Raw genomic sequence first — 14,927 nt, forward strand, 5'->3', positions numbered from 1 at the left:
TCCAGGAGGAACCAGAAGTGGAGCAGGATCTGTATACAATTCAGCAAGGCGGTATCAAGGGTTAACTCTCACTTCATTAATGAAGTGCAAATTGCTAAGGATTAGAATACAATTACTCCCAAGCAGCTGAGTTCACACTTCATCTGAAGGTGGATGGCTGGACTGGTAAACTGCAAGTGTGAATTAGTTCTATGTCTCTTGAGCTGCAAGAAATCATTATTGGGGGTGCAAGGAATTCTAGTTGGAATTTCTGCAGCTCCCCTTTTGGATACTTTCTTATACTGTGACCGAATGTTAGGCCTCATAAAGGGGCGTTGCTATACGGAAGGTCTGGCCTTTTCTATGGAAGTGGAATCTGAATCCTTTTGTCACTTAATGTTAGCTACTGCTATCAACTAATTTGATCATATTAATAGGGAAAGAGATACAACTGATTTGCCTTTATTTCTTCAGACTTGTACTTTACAAACACACAAAGAAAAAACGATGTGCTTGTAACACACCTTTAGTTAATCGTTGTGGACACAGCAGCCTATGGCAGCCACTAAACCTGGTGGGGTGGCTAGGAGGTTGCAATGGCATGGTCAGTGGGCATGAAGCCAATGGGAGCATGGCCAAACTGTTCTGGTCTCCTCCCTTTTCCCCCCTTCTTTTTGATCTTCCAAAAATACTGTGGACACCTAAGAATTGCATTTTTATAAATATTGTTGCATGCCACCCCAGTCTCTGAGCAGTGCAAGATTCCAGGAGTTCCAGGCACCATTCCTTCAGAATAAGGGACAGTGGAGACTATGGTGTCTTTAGGATACACAATTTATTTACATATATACACAACCTCAACGTATAACAGAGGAGCTCACAGCATCAACACCCCAAGAGAGTCTTTCATCTCCCACAGCCACAGTCTTGGATTCCAACAGAAATCAGGCATGGCTCTGTCACTCCCAGCTGCCTAGCCTGCAGATTCCATCTTCTAGCCCACATAACTCAACTCACAGCTCTGGCCTTTGTATTTCTAACAACCAGCAAATTGTGGGAGGGGGGACCACCCATTTGTCATCTGACACAGAGCTACAGTAGTGCCTCGCAAGATGAAAATAATCTGTTCTGTGATTCTCTCCGTCTAGCGGTTTTTTCGTCTTGCGAAGCAAGCCCATTGAAGGATTAGCGCTATTAGCGGCTTATCTGCTGATCGGATCAGCTGATAAGCGGCTTAGCGGCTTAGAAAAAGGGGGGGAAGGGGAAAAAACCAGCAGGAACTCGCAAGACATTGTCGTCTTGCGAAGCAAGCCAAACTCTTTCGTCTAGCGAGTTTTCCGTCTTGCGAGGCATTCGTCTTGCGGGGCACCACTGTACTTCCTTTGTTACCTCAACTGCCTATACTTAGAGGGCCATTACCTCACCATGAAGCCAGCCTTGCTATTCCAAGAATTGGATCCATGCAGTCCTGCTAAGCTGTGTGTGGGGAAGCTTGGCTCTCCAGAAGTTGCTGAACTACAACTCCCAGCAGCCCCAGCAAGTATGGCCTGAATGGGTTTGTAGCTCAGCAACATCTGGAGGGCAAAAACTTACACACAACTGCACTAAGTCAGAGTTTTGTTTTGTTTTATTTATTTATTAAATTTGTATACCACCCATCACTCAAAGAGCACAGGGCAGTTCACAACATAAAAATTCAAACTGAGAACACAAAAGACATAATAAAACAAAAACAAACCAAAAACACCTCCCACAAGTTTGTTTAAAAGGCCATAGAATGTTAATCAGCCAAAGGCCTGGTTATAGAGAAACATTTTCGCCTGGCACCTAAAGATATGTAATGAAGGCACCAGCCAAAACTCCCTGGGGAGACCATTCCACAAACAGGAAGCCACCACAGAAAGGCCCATTATCATGTTGCCATCCTCCGGACCCCTTGTAGAGGAGGCACATTAAGAAGGGCCTCAGTAATGATTGCAGGTTCTGGATTGGTTCATCTGGGGAGAGGCAATGCTTGAGGCATTGCTCCTCCTCTACTTAACAATGGCTCAGCACTTTAGGGACCTCACAGAGTTAATAGCCTGGGAGGGTGGGGAGCTGGGCCCCCTCTTTTCTTCTCAACCCTATACTGCATATAGCACCAGTGTCTCACAACAAATGTAACTGAAGAACCTAAAGAAAGAGACAATGCATGTGTTTTTGAAAACGAGGGGAAAATATTATTCTTTTAAAGAAGAAAAGGAGTGTGTGGCAGCCCCCGGTATTTAAAGAGCCCCCACCCTTGTTATATCATTAGAACCAGAACTTAAACCTATGAAATTAGAAAAAAACAAAAAGGATCAATGTTTGGTCCACATCCTAGGTACCGCACCCTCACTAAAGGAGACCGTATGGATGATTCACTAAATGATTGTAGGATGACGTGTGTACTTGAGCTTATGGCCTCAAATTCTCTTTATCTTAAATGCTGCTTTATTACAAAAATGACGACTAGACTGCTGATCCTAAACTGAATAGTTAGTTGCCCAACCACCCAGTGGAGTAGCTTCATGCTCCAGCACCAGGGGGTGGAGAGCAGGCTGGGGTGGGGCTGGTGTGCATTGCAGGGGCGTGGCGCGCCGCCCCTAGGGGCATGGCGCATGTTCTGGGGGTGTGGCACGCCACCTGTGGGGGCATGGCGCCCAGCCGGGGCAGCCGCGATAGCACCCCACAGGGATCACGCTGCCAGAGGCGGTGTGCTCCCCCCCACACTCCTCTTCCTCTGCCACTGCAACCACCCACTCCAGAACCCCCTGCTCTCAACTGACTCTCATTCAAACTCCCTTTCAAATCCTCATCCAATCATCACTCACCATCAGAATTCCACAATCTCTCTTTCCCCCTCCCTCCTTAACATTCCCATAACAATTCTGATACAATTACCTTAATAACCCTATTACATTCAATATTTTATACACACTGCTCCCTATAACCATACTGTTAGAAGCACTTGAGCTTCCCATTCCTGGTTCCTAGGAAATGGGAGTAAGCAAACTGCAGGTTCTCTGTCCCTGTTCTAAAAACCAGATGTCTTTCCTCAAATGATCCTGGGAATTGTAATTTGTTAGGGGTTCTGGGGATTGTAGGTCTGTGAGAGGGAAGCTACAATGGCACAAATCATTTCGGGGTAAGTCGTGCTTTAAATGCGCATTAGATGCTCTTTAAAACATAGCATCATAGAACTGTAGAGTTGGAAGGTACCCCGAAGGTCATCTAGTCCAACCCCCTGCAATAAAGGAATCTCAACTAGATGATCCATGGCCAATGGCCATCCAATTGCTGCTTAAAAAACCCAAAGGAAGGAGAGTCACTGCTTCAGGCCCTAAGGGCCTCTGGAGCAGGAGAAAACAAGCTTTCTCCATCTTCCATGTGACAGCCCTTTAGACTTTAGTTATTGAAAGGGCTGCATGGTGTGGATCTCATATCAGTGTTATGAGAGTGTAAGCAACACATTTCTCTCTCCCCTTTCTCCACACCATGCAGAATTGCAATGGTAACCAGAAGGCTGGTGTTTGCATTGCCGGGGGTTGGACTAGATGACCCTTGGGATATCTTCCAGCCCTGCCATGCTATGATTATATCAAGCAGCTAAAGGAACAAAAAGATGCTTTTGAAACATTTGGGAATCAGAGGAACACTCTCTCTCCCCCAGTGGCTTCCAGCAAGAGCTTGTATCTTCCTTAGGAGAGAGCCAGGCCAGAACAAGGGGGGAAAGCCTCAGAGATCAGGTAGGTGGAAATGCCAATTGAGTGCCCTATACTATAGGAATGCTTCCTTCCTGTGTTCCCCACCCTCATGTGCCAGACTGGTATTAGCATGGCTGGAAGCCAGGCACCTGCTGATTCCTCCATTTTCCTTTCCCCAACATATACTTTGTTCTAGCCAAATCCCTGAAGAGACATGATGACCCTCAGGTACTGGGCCAGAGGGAAGGAAGTGCTTTTCAGAAGCATTGCTCCCTCCAACAGGAGGCTGAGCATAGCCATCACAGCTAGTTGCCTTTGAGAGGCCTCTCCTCCATGCAATTGTCTAGCCCTCTTTGAAAACCATCCCATCCAAGATGCTCTTGTGGTGCCGGGGTTGGCAAGGTTTACCTCGCCTGGGCCGGTTCACTCCCGCAGAGATCGCTCCATGGGCTGGATCGCGTCTGTGCAGACATGATTTCTGATGCCGCAGAAGCGAGTCCCTGCTCCATGCTGCGCCAGTTTAGTGCAGCACGTGGGAACTCACCGAGTGGGTGGCTCGGTTTGGGGGCAGCTCGTGGGCAGTTAAATGACCCCCATGGGCTGCAGGTTGCCGACCCCTGTTGTGGTGCATCTGATTCTCCTATGCTTCCTTGCTCCTGCAAGGAGATGACTATTGTGAGATCCTTTGGTTAACATCTATCTGGGCTGGGAAATATTAAAGAATCAGAGGACTGGTGCGCTTCCCTTGAAGCACAACTGATCAAGGTAGGCAGATCTGTTAACATCTTGATAAAGATGCTCAAACGACAAAGGATGCTATTATACCCTGCAAGCTTCTCAGGAAAAAGCTCCCAAGCTGATGGAGAAGAGAGCAGTTAAGTGGTCAGTGGGGCTTCAGGTTGCCATTTCTGGATCCCACCACAGCCCTTCCAAGTTGCCCAAGAAACTGCTGTCACAACAGTTTTTTCCTTGCACCTCCTTCCCATGATCCCACAAGGGGCCTTGTCAGACATATGCTGTGTCTGAAACAGCAGACCCCACCAAACCAAGTAATCGAGGACTCAGTCAGAAAAGGAGTGTGCGCAGTCATACCAGAAATAAGCCAAATAACTAAACAGGTACTAGAAGTCACCCCAGAATTGGCCCTACTGAACATCTTCCAAGATAACAATGCCCACTCACACTATAAAGAGCTCATAACCCACCAACGGCATACGATTCAATATGGCTAACTGAACCCGACAACCCCCCTCACTCACCCACACACAAACAAATCCCACTGCAGCCAGCCAGAGAAGAGCAACCACACCCTAGGCCACCACAACTTCTCTCACCACCAAGGAAACATAACAAGCAAATAGAGAACTTCCCCAAGTGACATTGACAGAAACCCCCCAAGCATACACTAAATAAAAGAACTTAAGCTTTGCCGCCTCCCGTCCCCCCCCCCCCCCGAGACTGTTCCCTCTCCTCCTTTTACAGGCACATACAAACACACTCTTGAGAGCTGAACCAAAACAGGTTGGCACAGTATATTTGTTGCACTGCAGCCTGTTGTACCCCCATAACAGCCGGTTCATGTATGGAAAAATGCTTTCAAATACATGTCAGTTTCAGTGGCTAGGGACAAATGATGAACCTGAGGAAAGAAGCAGTTTCTATAGGATGAAGAGCTCCAGATAGTTACCAATTGATGTTTGGATTTAAAAGTTACATTGAAAGTTTAAATGTGTTTGTTTTATTTTGTGGATTTGACCTTTTTATTAGTAAAAAGTAATGCAAGTTATTAAGATCCAGATATATTTGTATCGGGTTACATTCAAGGTCACCCTGGTTTCTCTTTAATTTGTTCAGGAAGAAAAGCAAGATATGTCTAAGGAGAAAATACTGTCTTGCCACTTGGAAATTTGTAGTTGTTATGATCTATTTTTTTTCTGAACCACAAAGTGTGTTCTAGCTTATGGAGAACTTTGGAATTTTACTTTGTTTTTTATTTTCATTTGTTAAATGTGCCGTAACTACAGATATGAGGAACATGAGTAGAAGTCAAAAGCAATTTAATTGAAATGAGTCAATATGATTTTCTGATTATTATTTTTTTGGTACAACACTGGCTATGTAGTTTCCTCTAGTAATTGAAGTCTCCACCTTTAAATAACTGGTTCAACTTAAATACCATTTAAAAAAATAATGAAGGAGCAACTATCAGTTGCAAAAGATTATCTTAGAAATGTGAACTATTGTAAACCTATGCAGTGGTGCATACCCAAATCTACAGGCAGCTTAAAACAACAGCTCTAAGAGGTTTAAATTGCTACATTAATTTCATTTAATGCTCTGTGTATGCCTTTGTGGATATGTGATCTGGCACTTTTCCTGATTTAGAAAATGTGTTCTGAGTCTGTGATGTGCATCTTGTGAAAGGTGAACTTAGCTGAGGGAAACTATATGCATGATAACTGCAGAGTTCTTTTGCACTGTCCATTGATACTGCATTATGCTTATCCATATTTTGAACATGCATACATATACTGTTTTTCTAGAAAAAGAGGTGCCAGAGCTCACCATGAACACCTCCATTGTTTTCTAATAATGGCAATGGTTCCCAGGTGCCGGAGCTGAGTCCCTCTGAGTTCCTATGGAAAAAAGCCCTGTCTCTGCTCCCTTTTTCCTGGCACTAGAGGGGGAGCGCAACCCATTTCCCTGCACTGGGCACAAGCCGAGGGGGCACTGTCTGCCCAGTTTTGGGAAGGAGGTATAAGGGCTCTGACAGGGTCCTAGAGCCCTTCCACCTCCTTTCCAAAGCTGGGAAAGTGCTAACTAGGCTTTGTGAAGGGGGCAGCACTTTCATGCCTCCTTCCCAAAGCCACTGCCGCCTCAACCCCAGGAGCTACTTCCTGTTCTCCACCCTGCCAGAGCCACCAAAAAAGCCTAGCAGGCCAAATGTGGCCCATGAGCTGCATGTTGGCGCATCCTGGTCTAAAGTTGGGAACATTGATCCCAACACATTATATTTTTCTTAAAGTAATCAAGAATACAGACTTTGGATTGTGAATCAAAGTTAATCCGGATATGCAAAATTCAAAAACTGTTATGAGATGTAAAGAAAAATCCACTAGAAAGATTCAAGAAGAAAATATAGCTTTATTATATATATATATATATATATATATATATATATATATATATATATATATATACATATATATACATATATATATAATGTCTGCTGAATAAGAGCAAAAATTTAGCCACATTTTATATGAACTAGAATAGTGGGGGGAATTTGACTTTTATGAGAACCAGGAAGGGTGTTTTTAAAAATATATATATATCTGCAGTGAAGAGCAGCATGTGATACCTTTAGAACCATTAGTAATCATTTGATTTCTTTGTCTTATGACAACCAAGAAATCCAATAGTAAATTAACTTGATAACTAATATAAAATGATGAAAAATGATACTCTAAAACTATCAAAATTAAATTATCAGTTTTATCTCATTAATATTTACTTGCAAGCATTTTGATCAGAACAACCTGTAAACTTGTTTGCTCCAATTTAATTCTGCACCACAGAGCCACATACAAGAAGTTATGTTGTCATGCAAAATTAGAGGTTAATGTCACAAGTTGCCTTATCTTTGTTTTAATTATGTAAGTCTGTAATCAGATAGACACAAATAAGTTCCAGAAAAAGTGAGCCATGAGTGAAATATGGCACATCATAGATTAAAATGGATATCATTTGCTTATTAGATAACACAAGAATTCTCCCCTTGTACTAAAGAACAAACCACAAAATCCCTCACTGCATTTGGTTCTGTTTTAATGGCAGCTAAAGACAGGACTGAATGGTTAGTACAGTGGTACCTCGGGTTACATACGCTTCAGGTTACATACGCTTCAGGTTACAGACTCTGCTAACCCAGAAATAGTGCTTCAGGTTAAGAACTTTGTTTCAGGATGAGAACAGAAATCGTGCTCCGGCGGCACGGCGGCAGCAGGAGGCCCCATTAGCTAAAGTGGTGCTTCAGGTTAAGAACAGTTTCAGGTTAAGAACGGACCTCCGGAACGAATTAAGTACTTAACCCGAGGTACCACTGTATTTAAATTACACACAGCCTTAATTGATGTGGGCTGGGGAGACCTACTGAGATTCAAAAATGTATCAGGAGGAGATTGGAGGGAGGAAATAGAAGATCATGACTGGATAGTACTCCAGAACAAACCGTTACTAACTGTTAATAATGCTTCAAACCAAATAAGAAATTCAGTGTTGAAACTTGCCCAGAGGTGGTATATAAGCCCAGTGCGATTGTCCAGCTGGTGAGGATATGCTGAGCAAGGTACTACTTACTACTGTATGTGGTGGTCCTGCCCTCTGGCTTGTGTAGTCTGGGATTTAATTTTTGATGAAATACAAAAGGTTATAAAGCAGCCCATGGACAGATACTGGTATCCAAAATTCTAGTACCTGGCATTTATGGAAAAACTGACACACCAACTCTGAGTTTTGCAAGGTGTTTCAAAATTTGGCAACTTGTTTGTGATCTGATGAATATGATTATATTTGATTGTCAGGAACAATCCCCTCATTTCTTTGTTTACTTGCTGATAAGTTTGCAAGTGTTAAATGATTACTCAGTGTGGTTAATCAGCCAAAGATTTTATGACAAATTAATACCCCTAATATATTACTGCCGCTTTCAACAAGCAAAGGCACTGGGGCTCAAGTCAACTGAGCAGGCTGCTCAGATGCACTAACTTGCCCCTTCCACTGCCAAATTTGATTAAGAAATATTTATTGGTTTTTCTTTTCATTTGTATTCAAAGCTAGCAGTTTAGAGTGGAACGACTGACTTTCCTTTTAACAATCAGAACTCAGGCAGCTGAAGCTCAGTTTATGTAAGTAGCCACAGTCTTAGATAGCTACACAGCTAGGAATGCATTCAACATGATGCAGTTGATCGCCACATAAAATGAGAAAGTTAATTTTCTCTTTTAAAAACAACCTTCCTACTGAGCTGAGCTGAATGACTTTATCTTTGACTTTAGCCCCTAACTTGGGGTTATTTAGCATTATGACTAATTTCAGTGAGCAGTATTGTCCAAAGTTGCATTCATGCAAGGGCACCCCCTTCTCATTGCACACCCTGAAAAGCCTCTTCTGGGGAACAGGGAGTCTTCAGAAAAGGCCTGGGTTGTGGGGTGGGGACTGCAGTGAAATTGGTACTGCCACTCAAGCAAGCTTCCTCCTCCTGTTTTGTGGCCATCCCCTTCCCCAGTCATTCGAACCATCTATCCCACACTCATTTCTTGTGGGTTCCATAATCCTCAGGAGAGGTTTTTTGGGGAGTCCAGGAGCGGAGGGCAGGGGTTTTTTTTACATTATAGTGGATCTGATGTGTTAATATGATAGATAAACAAAAAGCTTCACATTCTCAAAGTAGATTAAAATGTTAGAAGTATCTGATTCTTCTAAATAAAGGGCGAGTTCCTTAGTTGATTAAATTGCAAATGATCTGGTGCTTAAAAGAGAAATTACCTGCCAAATTTGCCCAAAAAAATTAAAAATCAGAGTTTTTACATGAAGATTAATTTGTTCTGGTTTATGGATTTCCTGCAGTAAGTTACACAAAACTTTGATGTCTTTCCCATTGTTGTTGCTAGAAGTTTGCAAGGTCTGTGCTGTAAATTAGGGGTAAGTGCTTGTGACGTGCACATTGCAATTTGGCTGGAACAGTCACCACTTTTCTAATATTTTTCACTAGATGGCTTTAGAAAAAATGTCTGGCACCAGGATACTATTAGGCTGTAATTAGTGTAACTAACAACTAATATGAAAGAGCAGAATAGAGGTCACCATAAGACTTCAAAGGTCTTAACAGGTTAAGGTTGGAGGGCAATCTGTCTCCTTTCTTAATCTGTTGCCATATCTGGTGAGATTTGTTGAAATCTTCAGTGACCTCTAACCTTGAGGTGTTGCTCTCTCATAATTTACTGGTCACATGCCATGTTCTTTATTCCCGTCTGTTTAGATGAGCAGAGGACTTTGTGAATGGCAGCTTCATTTTAGAGTTCATGTACAAATGTGCACAGATTATCAGCCCTTCACTGCAGATAAAAGATTATGGCTTAACCACTTTAACATTCTTGTTCTGCCAATATTGGACAACAATAACAGTACTTTGCTACACTGTGCGGTTTGGTTTGTATATGACATTAAAAATAAAATATAGTAGAAACAGCAGTATATTATTAAGGATATTGAAACTGTATTATTTCATAGGCATTTCTGATACACTTAGCAACCTAATGCTGATGCTGCTTATCGGCAGTAAAAAATGTTGTTGCTTTTAGGTGTCTGCTATTTACAAATATTTGGTTTTTTGCAAGTCTTTTGCAACACTTGTCAGTTTCACATATTTCTGTGAGTTTTTCTGTAATAGTTTGCCTTAAATAAAAGTTTAATCCAAGTGAAAAGCTGAGAAATTGGTTACTTATTGTTTCTCTTTACAGTGGTGCCTCACAAGATGAAATTAATCAGTTCCGTGAGTCTCTTCGTCTAGCGGTTTTTTCGTCTTGCGAAGCAACCCTATTAGTGGATTAGCGCTATTAGCGGTTTAGCGGCTATTAAAGGCTTAGCGGCTATTAAAGGCTTAGCGGCTTAGCGGCTTAGAAAAAGGGGGGAGCGGAAAAAAATCGGAACACTCGCAAGACGTTTTCATCTTGCAAAGCAAGCCCATAGGGGAAATCGTCTTGCGAAGCAGCTCAAAAATGGAAAACCCTTTCGTCTAGCGGGTTTTCCGTCTTGCGAGGCATTCGTCTTGTGCGGCACCACTGTATATGACATTTCTCATTACGATTTTTCTTGAGACTAGGGACCGCCTACCACCTTTTTAAGTCTGTGTGCATAGCAATGGACTTTCTGGATGTGTTTGAACACCAATGGCCTATTGCCTGAAGGATTTGCAAAGTTAATACACAACCAGCCAAACCAAGACTTGCTTTTAATTACAGTTTAAATTTTAAAGGCTGTTTAAAAGAGTATGAGAATGAAAGAACAGAAAGCAGTCTGAGACCAGATTTGAAGATCTCTACTGAAAAAAAATCATATAAGGATTTTTCAAGCAGTGACACTAAGAATAGAATTTGGAAAAATCTTTTCTTTCAAGACTATCTTGTGATTAACTAAGGGAGTACTACATCAAAGCTGTACTGACTTCAAAGCTCAGAACCACTTACAGCTTCCAGCTATTACTAAAATCTACCACTTCACCCTGCCAACGACTCATCTTAGTAGCTTCACTAAGTTATACCCATCTACTTGCTATCCTCTGTTTAGGGGGGGTGGAATACAGATACATTCTGAATTAAATATTTCAAAGCAGTATCATAGCCTCAAAATAAGGCATGCAAGCAACAGCAGAAATATTTTTTTAAACATTAAAAATGAGGTCAAATTATTGTGGCCTACACATTTGCAGTTTCATCTGTCTGCTCTAATGAAGTTTCTTGTGATAAGTCTCAGGACAGCATTCCACTGCAAGTTAGCCCTCAAATGACATGATCAATTTGCTTCTGATAGATGCTGTCTTTATTAAAGAAATTACTGGAGAACTTGTACTTACCACAAAGTCCTTCACAGTAATTCTTGAGGAAGGTGGTTAAAACTGTTGGTAATTTAATAAAAGGATCAAACATTGCTGCGCTTCAGTATTGTTCTTATCTAAGCATGCTTTAGAAACAGAACATTTGAAAAATTGTTCCATAGAATGATTTCTGCTAACTTTTCACAGTACCTTTTCACAAAAATGTAGAAATATGCACCTCTGTACCAGTCTTGTAGTGCAGTTGGTCACAGATAATCAGTTGTTGCTGTATTTTTTCTTTATTAGCTGGAAAAATTGAGGAGAAGAACCTTATGTATATTGAATAGAGCTCAACTAATCGTCTGATTTACGCAATTTAATTGAGCTATAAATTAAAGTTAAATAATTTACATACTTCATACCTTAATGAAGGGGATCTTTTGAGAAACCTAAAGAAATGCTGTCTGCCGGTTTTAGATATAAGCAAGAGGAAAAACCAGCTTTAATTTATTTTTCATCAGATTTAGCACAGGGCGGATGACGTTGACATCTGTGTGACCTGCATAAGAGCAGGCCTTTCAAAGGTGCCAGAGTTTTGCCAATGAGCAGGCTGGCTTATTAATCTAAAATTAAAATTTGTTGTTTAACTACACTGACTAATTTATTCAGGTTTTTGGTCTTAATATTTTATATTTCTTATATTAACACACTACTTTGTGTGCAATAGTGTAGGAGCAGGTTTTATCCCCTTTACAGTAATGAGACAGTTAAAATGTACTGAAATAGTAATTTACTGTGGTGTTAATATTATTCAGCATTTAAAAGTGTTACATTATTATTTTCTGATTGGGACTGTTTCTGCCTAGACTTGTTGAAGTGGTACATTAATCTTGAAATAAAATTTGTCTTGTAAATTATATATTAATAAAAAGTTAGGAAGAAGTGAGATTCTTTGAGCGTGTTTTATAGAACAGTTTATATGTTCAGCAGAGATCTGTGACATGCTCTCTGGAGCTGTGCCATTAATCCATTTACAGCCATTCATTGCAATGAAGAGAAATTACTAGCGAAATAAGTGATCATATGTTAAGGGGAATGTCTTTGCTTCACTTGTACTCCCTTTTTTACTTTGCAAATGCAGCTGGCACTCTAGCAAATGTTTAAGCCAGTCCTTTTATTAAAATTGAAAGAATGTGGCAACAGTCAGCAATTTTGAGGCTCTTGGCCGGAGTCCAACCAGCTAGTTGTTTGGCCACACTTAGTTCCACATCGCTGAGTTTAGAAGGCAGAAGTGGCCCAGTTCTGCGCTGACCTATTGGTCATGACCACTCCTACCTCATTCGGAGGGTTTTACATCCTAATCTTCTGACACACATAATGGAGGTCTGAAGCAATAAATGAAGATCTAAAGTACAGAAACTTGCTGGCTGTTAACTAACTGTTTCAGATGAATGATCTATAATAGGAGTAGATGAATGAATATAATACATTCAGTTGAAAAAGATTGTCTCTTAACAATTCATGTGTAAGGGGGAGATTGCCCAGGAACTTACTGGTAGATCCAAAATTTGTATGCCACATGTATATTCTGTCTAAAGAGCCTGCTTGCTTCTTTTAAAAAATAGAGAAAAATGCTTCCAGGCTAGCTTATTATACAATCACACTGTCAATGTGTTTTAAATAATTTGTTGTTATACAATCACATGGTATATCATTTTTGAATTTATATATTGCCTTTCATTGTTGAGTTTTTTCTTAATATAAACTATCTTCCTACATCAAATTGTACATAGTACAATCAGCAGAATCATTTAAGGCTCATCAAAAATACAGAGGAAATAATGTTTTCTGATGTTTTGTCAAACTTTGAATATTTTTTAATTGTCTTTCAGCACAGAAATGTGATCTGTAGCTCTGACAGGACAGGTTAACAATATGCAAATTTGCTTAGTATTACTATATTAGTAGCAATCAGGCTGCATAATTTCCTTATGAGTTAAATGGACAGTATTTTCTTTATTTCTAATAAATATAGCAATGAAGTGCTTGTATTATTTGTGTTTCCTGTGTTTGCATCATGTTTGTGTTTATTGGTTTTCTGTTACTTCTGTGCAGGCTTTAGCCATATATATGCTGAAGTTAAAACTGAATATATAAAAATGAAAAAGTGGAAGCTGCCAATATTTGTTCTGGGATTTCTGCATAATATAAATGTTATTTTATTTAATCTTTAAAAAATATATTTGTGCATACTTGATGTTCAAAGATTAAGGAAACAATCACTACCTTAAAAAGTAGTTTGGATATAGCACCATGGGCAATGTTCTTCTGATATGGAGCTCTCCTTAAATGTATCCATTTTTACCATTCATTTCATTTGACTTCAAAGAACATAGCCCCATTTTAGAGGCTGAGACCTAACTATCGCAAGTGGGTTAGCTGCATTTTCTTAGAAATGCTAATGGATTATCTTTGTTAGCTATTGGATAGTGAAGAAGCCATGATTTTACACTTACACTATACAAAAGCATCATGAAATCATTGCTGTTTTAAGGCCCATTCCTGTGGCTTCTTTACAAAAAAAGTGAGGGAATACATCAGGGCTGGGGAACCTGTGGCACTCCAGCTGATGATGGGCTACAACTCTAATCATCCATTGGCCATGATGGAGGCCACAGGTTCCTAATCCCTGAGATAGGGCATATTGGCAAATATACTCAAGATGCATCAGCAGTACACAGGAACACTCTTCCAGGCTGGCAGGTGAATATGCCAGTTAAAATATTTAGGATCAAATGCCACAGTTTTTTGTTAGAGTTCAAATGACAAGCTGCTTTTGTGTAAAAATGAAACCTTTCCAGTTGTCTTGGGTCATTCATGCTGCATTATTTATGAAAATCTTTTAGATCCCACTCCTATCTTGAAAATAGTTTATTAAACTAATCTTAAAAAAATATTTGCGATAAGATAAGCTCTGACTTCCAATGATAAAGGTCAAAGTAGAGAAGAAAGTGCCACTGGTTTGTGTTAGGTGACACTGTGCCCTCCCTGTCTAATTTGATTACACAGAGCCACCAAAGCTCTAGGCAAAGCTGATTTTAGTTATAAGCAGCTTCTTAACCTTTTGAGAACTAACATAAACACTACCTACCAGTGGCTAATTATGTTGCTCTGTTCCATGCAGCAAAGTACAAAGGTAAAAATGTGGAACTAGGGTAATGCATGTTGTGACAAAATATAGCAAGCTTACTCCAGCATATCAAATCACTTTTCTTTCTATCTGCATTTATTGTTTTATTTCCAGAGAGATACCATTTACATTCATGTAGAAAATTTAAGGAGGAATTCAAAATGATACAGACTTATGCTGCTGGTCAAAAGTCAAGTAATTTTTACTATTTCTTAAAACATTAGATATGTGATATGTGTGCAGAAGAGCCATAAGTGATATGTCTTTTCCAGAAGCACTTCTTGATATAAATTTGGTATAAACTTGGGCATGACTCATAGTTCAGTCAGGGTGCATTTGTATATACTATGTCCCAGGTTCAATCTCCAGCATTTCTGGTCACAGTGGTTACCTATTTGTTCCTGTATATGGACTGCTAATACTGATCTTTAAAGCCCTG

At 40.4% G+C, this 14,927-nt stretch overlaps 1 protein-coding gene across 9 annotated transcripts in view; it reads left to right on the forward strand.

Moving 5' to 3' along the window:
- The window catches only part of ARB2A (ARB2 cotranscriptional regulator A), a 209,396-nt gene that overhangs the window by 140,995 nt on the left and 53,474 nt on the right, over positions 1-14,927 (forward strand). For 2 of the 9 annotated variants that reach the window (XM_083465444.1, XM_083465440.1), the window contains exon 11: positions 3,671-3,746. The exons of the other annotated variants lie outside the window; for them this stretch is intronic. In XM_083465444.1, the coding sequence (XP_083321570.1) occupies positions 3,671-3,702 (32 nt within the window). In that variant the 3' untranslated portion in view covers positions 3,703-3,746. The remainder of the gene's footprint in view (positions 1-3,670; positions 3,747-14,927) is intronic. 9 annotated transcript variants of the gene reach the window in all.

Source organism: Podarcis liolepis, assembly GCF_965112155.1.
Source record: "Podarcis liolepis genome assembly, chromosome: 11".
In the NCBI taxonomy this organism is placed as follows: Eukaryota; Metazoa; Chordata; class Lepidosauria; order Squamata; family Lacertidae; genus Podarcis; species Podarcis liolepis.